Below are 11,046 nucleotides of genomic sequence, written 5' to 3'. Positions count from 1 at the left end.
TTACCTGCAGAACCAGGATGAGGTTTACCTGCAGGACCAGGATGAGGTTTATCTGTAGGAACAGGATGAGGTTTACCTGCAGGACCAGGATGAGGTTTATCTGTAGGAACAGGATGGGGTTTACCTGCAGGACCAGGATGAGGTTTACCTCCAGGACTACAGGAGGTCTCTTTATAGAAAGTCTTTCTGGTTTGGGATCAAAGACCCAGATCCAGGGTTCTGAGGTCTGGTTCTATTGATCACTTTAGTTCCTCATCAGATCTTCCATCCTCCTATCAGTCCTCTGCTCTGTCCTTTGCTCTGTCCTCCTGTCCTCTGATCAGTCCTCTGATCATCATCTCCTGCTGCAGCAAGTCAACCTGAGAACTAAGGGTCAGCTTTAGTCAGATCTCAGATTAACCAGAACCACCCACTTAATGTTCCAAAAAGCCAAACCAGTTACTTGTCTCTGTCCCAGTGCTGTCTTGTCCAGTAATCAGTCCCTCTGTCCTCCTGTCATTCTTCCCCAGCCCAGTGCTGTCTGGCTGCGTTCGTCCTCTTGGCTCTCTCTGATTGGTGGATGGTGGCCCTGCTGTATGCTGGTTGGCTTTGGTTGGACTGGGACACGCCCACCACAGGAGGTCGCAGGTCCCAGTGGGTGAGGAAGTGGACGGTGTGGGAGTATTTTAGGGACTACTTCCCCCTGACGGTGAGTCCAGAACCGGTTCACCTGTTTCTCCTTTATGGATCATGGATCCCTGATGACTCTTGTTTGTCCAGCTGGTTAAAACCGTGGATCTGGACCCCACCAAGAACTACATCTTTGGCTTCCACCCCCACGGTGAGGGACACACCTGCTGTTGACCGGCATGTCCGTCCCAGATGTCCTCTGTGTGTTTCTCTGTTCTGTAGAGTTTTATTGGAATTTCAGGACAGAACGACAGGACTACTGGGAGTTTCTGACATAATCTGGAAAGAGTGGAGGTCTTTAACACAACGTTACAATTCTTTATTTTTCTCCCAGTGTCCATTTGGTACCCATGATCCATTTTGTACCCAGTGTCCATTTTGTACCCAGTGTCCATTTGGTACCCATGATCCATTTGGTACCCATTGTCCATTCGTTACCCATCGTCCATTCGTTACCCATCGTCCATTCGGTACCCATCGTCCATTCGGTACCCAGTGTCCATTTGATACCCAGTGTCCATTTGATACCCAGGGTTAACCAGAACCACCCACTTAATGTCCTGATCCAGTTGGTACCCATGACCCAGTTGGTACACAGGGTCCATTTCATACACAGGGTTCAGTTAGTACAGGGGGCAGCAGTTGGTACTCTGGGTCCATATGGCACCCAGGGTCAATTTGGTACCCAGGGATCAGTTGTTACAAATTATTTATTTGGTACCCATGATCCATTTGGTACCCATCGTCCATTTGGTACCCAGTGTCTATTTGGTACCCATTGTCAATGTGCTACCCAGGGTCCATTTGATACACAGGGTTCAGTTGGTACCCATGATCCATTTGGTACCCAGGGTTCAGTTGGTACCCATGATCCACTTGGTACCCAGGGTCAATTTGGTAACCCATGGTGCATTTGGTACCCCTTGTCCATTTGGTACCCATGATCCATTTGGTACCAAGGGTTCAGTTGGTACCCATGGTGCATTTGGTACCCAGGGTCCATTTGGTACCCATGATCCATTTGGTACCAAGGGTTCGGTTGGTACCCATGATCCACTTGGTACCCAGGGTCAATTTGGTACCCAGGCTCGATTTGGTACCCAGGGTCCAGATGGTACCCAGGGTCCATTTGGTACCCAGGGATCAGTTGTTACATATGATTTATTTGGTACCCATGATCCAGTTGGTACACAGGGTCCATTTGGTACTAGGGATCCAGTTGGTACCCAGGGTCCATTGGATTCCCAGAATCTAGTTTGTACCCAGGGCCCAATTGGTACCCAGAGTTCTCTTTGGACTCCAGTGTTAATGGAAATTCAACTAAGAAAAGGAAGACTTATTCAGGTTATCTTGGCTACTTCAACTGTCCAGACTCTGGTGATGTGACCAGGTGCTGTGCTCCCATCCATTTACCTGGTGAAGGGCTGCTTTCTGGTGGACTAACTGCACCAGTACCAGACTGTGCTCTTCACTGCTTCTCTCATTCCACCTCTTGTGAGATCAGATCACTGTGCAGACCTCTGGGTTTACCCTGGGGTCAGCCAGGAAGCTATAGATCCACAGTTAGCTGAAAGACTGTGTGCTTTCAGGTTCAGAAATAGACAAAGCAGACCACACCAGCTGCTGCTAAGGGCGGAGCTCAGATCCACAGACAGTCCTGCATCAGGAAAACCTAGTCTGGTATTGGTTCACCCTTCTGCCTCATCTGGTTCTCTGATAGATCACACCTCCACCTCCCTGCTATGTTTTGGATCGGTTCTACTCCTGATGTGATGGAAAATCCAACCTCCAGATTCTGGTTAATAAGAGATGAATGTTTGTGTATTGTTGGGCCAGCAGTAGCTCTGGTCTGGGAGGCAATTTCTGTCCAGTCTGCCTTCCAGATGGTTGGTTCCTGACCTCTGACCTTTACTGAGGCCTTCTGAGCTCTGTGAGGGGACTTTAGTCTTCCTCTCTTTGGAAGGTTCTTCTCTTCCAGGTCCAGTTCTCCACTGTTCCATGTGGTCTCCATGATGGTTCTTCCTGAGGTTCCTGATGTTGAGCCCAAACCCATAAATTGTTCTGTAATTCTTTCTTCAGATCCTGGGATGGTCAGCTTCTGGTTTAGATCTATGAATATTCAGTATCTTATTTGTCAGACAGGTTCTGGTGAAACCAAACCATGACTGAGTCAGTAGATCCGTGAATTAACAAGTTTCTGTTGCTTCTTCACAGGAGTCTGAGGATCTTAGAGCTTTCGTCACTGGACAGACCCACAGGGAGGAAGACTTTTAGTCATTCATCTGTGGGGTTCTGGTTCTGACTGCTTCGACCGCAGTGTTACCCAGTGTACTTGATAATCCCAAGTATTCTGGTTCTGACCCTGTGGACGGTTTCTCTTTCAGGGGTTCTGGTAGCCGGTGGATTTGGGAACTTCTGCACGGAGGCCACAGGGTTCTCCCGCCTGTTTCCGGGTCTGAGGTCTCACCTTCTGATGCTGCCGTTCTGGTTCCGAGTGCCGTTCTTCAGGGACTACATCATGTGTGGAGGTCAGTGTTCTGGCTAATGTTCTGTTTCCTTCCTAACCTGTTTGGATCCATTGAGCACCCAGGACCCCTGGGTGCACCATGTTGGTGACTCCTGCTCTACAGTCTACCTGTGAACCAAGACTGGATGGGTACTAGTTCCCACAGGCAGACCTGAGTGGAAACCAGGAACCTGTAAGTGGATCCTGATGTTTCTGGTTCTGCAGGAACCTTTAATATCTCTATCCTTAACAACATCAACAGATCTATGTTTCTGGTTCCTCATCCAGTTTGGGTTTTAGAACTCTGATATATTTGAGTATAGAAACAGAACAACCCAAAGCATCCAGCAGAACCAGAACCAGAACCAGACTGAACATCTGATCATTAACCCTCCCGATATCTGACCTTTGTCCTCTTTGCCCTGCAGCAGGACTTGAGCTAACATTATCATTCCACTAATCGTCTATTGCCTGCTAAAAGCTTGTTTGTATATTGTTCTGTGAACACGCCCCCTTCTGGCTGTGTGTTAGAACAGCAGAAAAACGTGTGAATGGAGCTCAACTCTTCTTGGTCTGACAGATAATTCTGCATATAACTGGAATAAATTCAGCTTCTATTGAAATATTAGAGTTTATTAACAAAATTCTTTTAGGTCCAAGTCGAACAGATTTCAATTCTAAACAAGTCGTCAAAAGACTCTTCCTACTTCCAGTCGTCACTCAGGGATCATTCATGGTGCAGCATGACGATCAGCAGCGTGTTTGATCAGACCATTAACCAGACAGGGAGGGTCGGTGGCATCTAAAAACATCTAAGAACATCTTAGAATGTCTTGGAACATTTTAGAACACCCCTACTGATATGAAAGGCTGTTCCTTAAACACTAAAAGTAAAGGATGTGTAAAACCGTGTGATTTAATGTAAAATCTTTATCTATAAAATCTGTAAAAGAAAAATGACACTTCTGTTTTCTTCTTCCAATTCTTACACAATTTACACGGTCAAAAACTGTATTGCTCCATGTCTAAACACTCAGTCCAGTTTGTTACAATGGAGCACAACAGGAAGTGAGCCTTTCAAAATAAAACCAAACCTCAATAAAATGACCTGAACAAATATCAGTCCCTCCACTGAGCACAACAAAAACAAAAGGTAAACTATAATACAAATAACTTAAATATTTTCCATTTATGGCTCAAAACATTCCGGCTCCTAATTGTATTGGCAGGATGTATAACAATTACAATTTAAAAAGAGCCATAAAGTTATTAACCTAACAAAATATCTATCCAGGTCTTGCCTTTGAGACAACTAACAGTCTTTTCTTACTCATTCTGCTTCCTGTAATAGACAAAGTTTATTTATAGGTTTGTCTAACAAACTAGACTTGGTTTGAAGTCAAACCCATCGCACAATTCCCCTGGAGTCCGGGAAGGTCTTTTGGATTCTTCCAGTCAACCAAGCGTTTCGTGGGGCTGAACTGTCAACAATGCCATCTCTGCCGCTCTTGTAGCAATGGAAGATATTCCTTTGTCCACCTTGACCAAAACAAGTCGGCCATGTATTGGGTCTGTCTCCATCTTCGACGTGAGTATGTATCATTACTGTCAAACAATCCTGGAGGAAGGATCGGCTGTTTCTTCAACAGCAGAAGATGATTTGGGGTCAAAACCTCCAGGTCATTTGGATCCTCTGATGCAGCAGTCAAAGGATGATCATTTATGATTGCTTCCACCTCAAATAATAGGGTGTGAAGACGATCATCATCTAATGTTTGTTGCTTCAAAACAGAGTTCAACACCTTTCTGACAGTACGAATCTGTCTTTCCCATATTCCACCTTGATGAGAGGCAGTTGGTGTGTTAAAGGTCCATGAGATACCCTTTGGCATCAGCTCTTCTCTTATTTTAGAATGATCCAGCTCAGTTATGGCTTCTTTAAGCTCCTTTTCAGCGCCAATAAATTGATGCCATTATCTGAGTGCAGAGTACAAACTTGACCTCTTCTACATATAAATATTCTGCCGGCATTTATTCATGATGGGGTATCCAAAGAGTGAGCAACCTATATGTGGACTGCCCTCAGTGCAAAGTAATGTAAAGTGTAAAGTATGTAAACATTACACCATAGCGCTTCACTATGCTGCATCCCCTTTTCACAGCAAAAGGTCCAAAGTAGTCCACTCCCACATGTGTGAACGGAGGCTTGTCTGGAAGTACACACTCCTCCAATAAGTCTGCCATTTTCTGGACTGCAGGCTTTGCATGTATTTTTTTTTGCATGTGATGCATTTCGATATTATTGTCCGGGCTGCCCTGTTCAGTCCTGGTATCCAATACTGCTGCCTGACCTTTGGAATCAGCTGGTTCCTTACGCAGTGACCATTTTGTCTATGTCTATGTTGCAGAATTAGCCTAGTAATGTGATGTTCTTTGTGCAACACAGTTGGACATCTCGCTTCCTCTGGCATGGCTGATTTGTTCAATCGACCTCCTACTTTGATGATGACATCGTGCAGAAAATGATCTAATTTGGAAAATTGATTGAATCTCTTTACATTGGAATCCTTACCTAAGAGTGAATCAATTCTTTTGGATACATCTCTCTTTGAATGTGACGTATTAGCACCACTTGCATCTTTCAGGTCCTGCACAGACAAAGGTTTTCTTTTCACTGACTTTCTCAGTCCCATCATTTCTTCATGCACTTTCTGGGACTGCTTCAATGTTCCTGTCTCTTTCAGGACAGCAATCTCTATACTCTTTTCACTTGTCAACAAGGTAGTGAAGTAGGTCTTTCATGCATAGCATCCATGCAACAGCTTTTCTCAGTTTGTGCCAGTCAGAGTAGTATTCCACCAGCTTTTTCATAGGTGTAACTTCAGCCATGGTCAAGAGACTGACTGGCTTTTTGATCTCACTGTCCTCTTCCATGGTGATTGGTATATCAGGTCTTGTAGGCAACTCAGATTCCGCCTCATAAAGGAAACTAAAGTCCTTGGCTGGTACTCTGACTTGGTAAAACATTGCCTCTATATCGGTCATCAGTGTAATCTTGTCCTCTCTAAACCTTATCAACACTCCATTCAAAGTATTTGTGAGGTCTGGGCCTTGAAGTAACTGGTTCTTCAGTGAAACTCTCTGATATGTTGCAATGCAGTCAAAGACAACTCTGATCTTCTTTTTTTGGATGTTACACCCCATGAAGTGGGATGTTCCACACCTCCGTCATTGCGCGGACTGTCTGCAGGCACCTTGTCAGCATAACCCTTTGCTACAATGTCAGACATGTAAGCTTTATAGTAAGCATGACTATAAAGGTTCTTTATGAGCCTTTTCTTGAGATTGATGGCTCTCTGCTCAGCTAGACCGCGATTATTAGGCATCTTCAGAGACTTGTTCTTAAATGGGAGACTTATACAGTAATGTACATTAATGAACTGACAAGACTGTTCCACATGATTCATGAACTGCTGATCATCTTGTGACATCTGTTTTGTCTTTACAGCTATGCTTTGTGAAATCCCAATTATATTGCTGTGTCAGCAATTCCTCAATGCTTGCCACTGCATCCTGTTCACAGTTAACCTTTGCAACTCATTCTCACCGTGTGGAACGTCCTCTTCTCCCTTCACAGGACCATTGACAATCCATCCAATTGATGTTTTCACTGCATATGGACAATCTCCCTGGCTGTTGATGACTTTCCATGGCTCTATTGCTTTGTGATCATTAGCACTGTTCAACAGACCAATTTCTTCCTTGATACTTGGAAGATGGACCTCATCCAAATATGACCACTTCCGGAGGTCTTTCTGATCTGGAATGTTAGCCCTTTTGACAGGAATTTCATGTTGTGTGAACACTGAAGGTAGATCAATGTATTTTTCTTCCAGTTCTGACAGGATGTGACTATGGACAAGCTTCTCCTGTCCCATAGTTCGGTGCAAAATCTCAGTCTTTCTGCCTCTTAAGTTCAGCGCTCTCCTGATCTTCTCTGTGCAAAACATAGCTGAGTTGCCAGGATCTCTGAAGGTGTATGTCTTTGTGCCTTTTTTGTATTTGAGTTTTACCGGAACAATGGCCAAACCTTCTTCTTTGCTTCCGGCCCAAGTGTATCCACACATCTCCTGGCTTACAGCTGTAGTGCTCTGAGTTTCAGAAGGGATGTTTCTTTCTTTTTTATATGATGTCTTTTCTTCTCTTTGTACATGTAGGATGCTTTGATGTTCCCACAAACATACCTGAAATGTCAGTGCTCTTGAACAATCTTTACTCAAATGACCTTAAACAAGGCATCCAAAACACAAACCTTTAGATTTCAAATATTCAATCTTTTCCTTGTGTGCTTGCTTCTGGAATGTTTCCCAATTGTCCAGACTGTGGTTGTTGTCACAGTACAAACGGTTATTCCGAGATGCTTTGGCATTATCAGTCTTTGTGATTTGGTTTGACTGTGAAATTTTCTGTGTCAACACTTGTAGCAAAACTGCTGCTCCTTGGTGTATTTTTGTTTGCTTTCCACACAAAACAGCCTTTTTTTGTTGTTTTGTAGATAGACTGACTTCCTGGAGATCACCAAACAATGGATCTGAGATGGTCTTTGTTTGTCTATCAATCTAATCTACCAGATCTTTGAACCTCCCTCTTCTTCCTCTGGCTTCCTGCATTTGAAATGCCACATTGTGCCATCACTCCCTCATCTTATATGGCAATTTGGACAGAATGACTCATGTTTGTTGGGTTGTCCATTTCTGTCATTTAGTCAACATCTTGCATCATGTTTCAGCAACCAATCAGGAAGAGAGAATAAGCGTTTAAGCCCTTAACATCATCTGCCTTTATTTGTGGTAATTTTAAAGCCTTCTCGGTGTAAGCCATGGCTATTTTTAAATTATCGGCATATTGCTTATTAAGCAGCTATCTCTGTAGCCTCTCTCTGGGGTCATGTGTTCACAGCTTCTCACCAGATCTTGTGGCTCTCCACGTGTATATTGCTCCAGAAAGAAAAGAGTTTATCTTTCTAATTTTCTGTGTTGTTTTCAATAGCGTTGTCAAATGCTCTGATAAAAGACGTATATGCAAGTGGATCACCTGAAAACACCGGAATGTCTTTCTTGGGCAGCAGTGACAGGCTTTGCTGCTTGACCAACATTTCAGTGATCAGGTTCTGATGATGCATCACTTCATAAATCTTGTCACCCGTAGATCCTGAGGACCTGTAGGCGGAGCTCCATCTGAGTGATCCTGATGACACAAATATGCCTGAGGTGAATGTTTTGTGACACTAGCAGACACATTATCAATTAGATGATCTTCCTCCTCTTCATCATTTGCTGTCATTGGAGCATGGACTTCATGTACAAGCTGTGATCTTGGAAGACTTGATACAGGTTCTTCCAGCCTGTATTTTGAAATATTCATGCATGGCATCTCGGGGATTTTCATGCTTCTGGAAAACCCTGAGCTTAGCAGTAGAGGCTGCTATTGCAGTTTCAATCTCCAGCTCCTCCAACTCAGCCTTTAGCTTTGCTTCCTGTAGTTGCCTTTTTCCTTTTTAGCGATTCAGCTTGTGCTAGAAGAGCTGCTCCTTTAACCTCCTCTTTCATACGAGCCACTGAACTAGTGCTCGACACATCTGAAGAATTTTCAGTGCTTGAACTCAATCTGCTCTTACATCTTTGACGACGAAGATCAACTGTCACAGAAACACTGTCATGTGGGGTAACCTCTTCATTCTGAATGTCTTTTACATTCCAGAATTCATCCTTCTGTCTCATGCTAAAATTGCTTAATACTAGCTGCCTTTGACTCGTACCCGTCACACTGATCTGTGTTGGCTTCATCTTAAGATAACATCAGTGCAACATTGTTGTTCAGCAATATGAACTCTTTATGCAGGTTGTAAAAACATCGAAGTGTTTCTGATTCCACTTTATCAACATGCTCTTCATTATTTGTCATTGCGTCTATTTCCTTAATTTTAGCTGTAATCTGAGCAATTTTTGTCCTTCTTTGACTGATAAGCCTGTTAAGTTTCTCCTCAAGTGCCTTTTGTCTGTATTTTGGCTCCCTCTTTTGGTCACCCGCCTACATTGCGTCTGATGCAGCAACAAACAACCTTTTCTCCTCCATACTTTAGGCTCAATGTCCAATATTTATTTATTTATTTCTTTCAGACTGTCAAACGTTCATAAAAGGCTTTTATAGTCTATAAACGTTAAAAAAAACTTTTTCAGCTCTTATGTCTTCATTCAAACGACTTATGCAATGTAAATGGGAGCTCCCTCAGTTAGCATAGTTAGCTTCTTCATTAGCATGTTAGCTGGTTATTTACTCACAGCAATCCAATTCTTGTGAAAGGCTCTTAACCTCTCGTTCCTCCACTCTGTTTCCCTCTTTCTTCAATGTCCTTTTATCATCTTGGAGCATTTTTTGACTAATGTTATGGCAACAGCTCCAATATCTGTGCCGTTCCTTAAACACTAAAAGTAAAGGACGCGTGAAACCGTGTATTTTTAACATAAAATCTTTATCTATAAAATATGTAAAAGAAGAATTCCACTTCTGTTTTCTTCTTCCAATTCTTACACAATTATAGGTCAAAAACTGTATTGCTCCGTGTCTAAACAGTCAGTCCAGAGTTTTTTTTCTCACCATGCGGGTCGGACAGGAAGCGAGCCTTTCAAAATAAAACCAAACCTCTCAATAAAATGACCTGAACAAATATCAGTCCCTTCACTGAACACGACAAAAACAAAAGGTAAACCATCAACAAATAACTTAAATATTTTCTATTTATGGCTCTAACGGTGACCTCTGATCTGACTGGATGGAAAACGCCCAGCATCATCAGCTATGGGGTAGGAACTGGTCCCAGGCTGGAAACATCCCATGGCTCCCCTAGGAGACCAGTCTGAGAGGAACCATCAGACTGATGATGTTGAACAGACTCTGGGTTTGGACCTTAGAACTGGAGTCAGTTTAGATCAGCACGAGCAGCTCCAGATTGCTCTGACCTCTGGTGACCTCTGAACTGTAGCACACATGGCAGCGGTAGGATCTGGACCATGTGAGCAGTTTCATCACAGCTCCAGGGTCCAGGTCCAGACTGTGTCCACAGAGGAAGTAGGCTGCAGGTCAGGAGGAGGAGGAGGAGGCAGCAGGCTCTCTGATTGGCTGGCTGGACTCTGAACAGGAGCTGTAGCCATGTGGCCACTCAAAGGATGGAAACCAGATGACATGATGGTGACACCTGGTGGCTGCATGAGGCACTGCAGCAGACTGATTTTGGTCTGAGTGGGGGAAGGAGTTGATCAGCAGAGGATTCTGGGTAAACCAACAGTTTAAATCAGTAGTTCTAACTTCTTTTCTTCATGTTTTCTTCCCATGATTTCCTCTCAGTTAAAAGTATAGATGATTGGCCAAAAGTTGAATTTAAAATAACTGATAAAATAAAGTTTTAAAACTTTGACTTAATCATTTAATGAGATCGTTTCATTCTGACACATTTTATTTTTTCCAACTCAACTAAAAACATCATAAATATGTTGCTTGGAAGCTGGTAAGGAATGGAAATAAATACAACATAAAATGTTATTATAAACCTGCATTTATAAACTGCAGCTCTCCTGAGAAAGCTTCATGGAGAGGTAGCGAAACATCTTCAAATCTTGGAAACCAAGTCCAGTGGATATTTTTTGAATTTTTATGGAAAGGTCTTCTGAATAACTCCCCTATAATCACATTTTAGACACATCACATTTAAACTGAAAGAATTGGGAACAAAAATTATAGTCAGACTGACTGAATTAGTTTTGTTTTCATCCAGACACCTGCTTTGATGAGCTCTGATAGCTCAGACTGAAAAC

General features: G+C 43.1%; 1 protein-coding gene across 1 annotated transcript in view; it reads left to right on the top strand.

The window, feature by feature from the left end:
• LOC107081013 (2-acylglycerol O-acyltransferase 2-A-like) overlaps window positions 1–11,046 on the top strand; it is a 16,405-nt gene that overhangs the window by 608 nt on the left and 4,751 nt on the right. Inside the window, exons 2-4 of the mRNA XM_015369227.1 lie at window positions 510–688; window positions 760–820; window positions 3,054–3,197. Of these exons, the coding sequence (XP_015224713.1) occupies window positions 510–688; window positions 760–820; window positions 3,054–3,197 (384 nt within the window). The remainder of the gene's footprint in view (window positions 1–509; window positions 689–759; window positions 821–3,053; window positions 3,198–11,046) is intronic.

Source organism: Cyprinodon variegatus, unplaced genomic scaffold (assembly GCF_000732505.1).
Source record: "Cyprinodon variegatus isolate N-32 unplaced genomic scaffold, C_variegatus-1.0 Scaffold2670, whole genome shotgun sequence".
Lineage (NCBI taxonomy): Eukaryota > Metazoa > Chordata > Actinopteri > Cyprinodontiformes > Cyprinodontidae > Cyprinodon > Cyprinodon variegatus.
The sequence above is the reverse complement of the archived record's forward strand: the minus strand, read 5'-3'. Positions and strand labels throughout refer to the sequence as shown.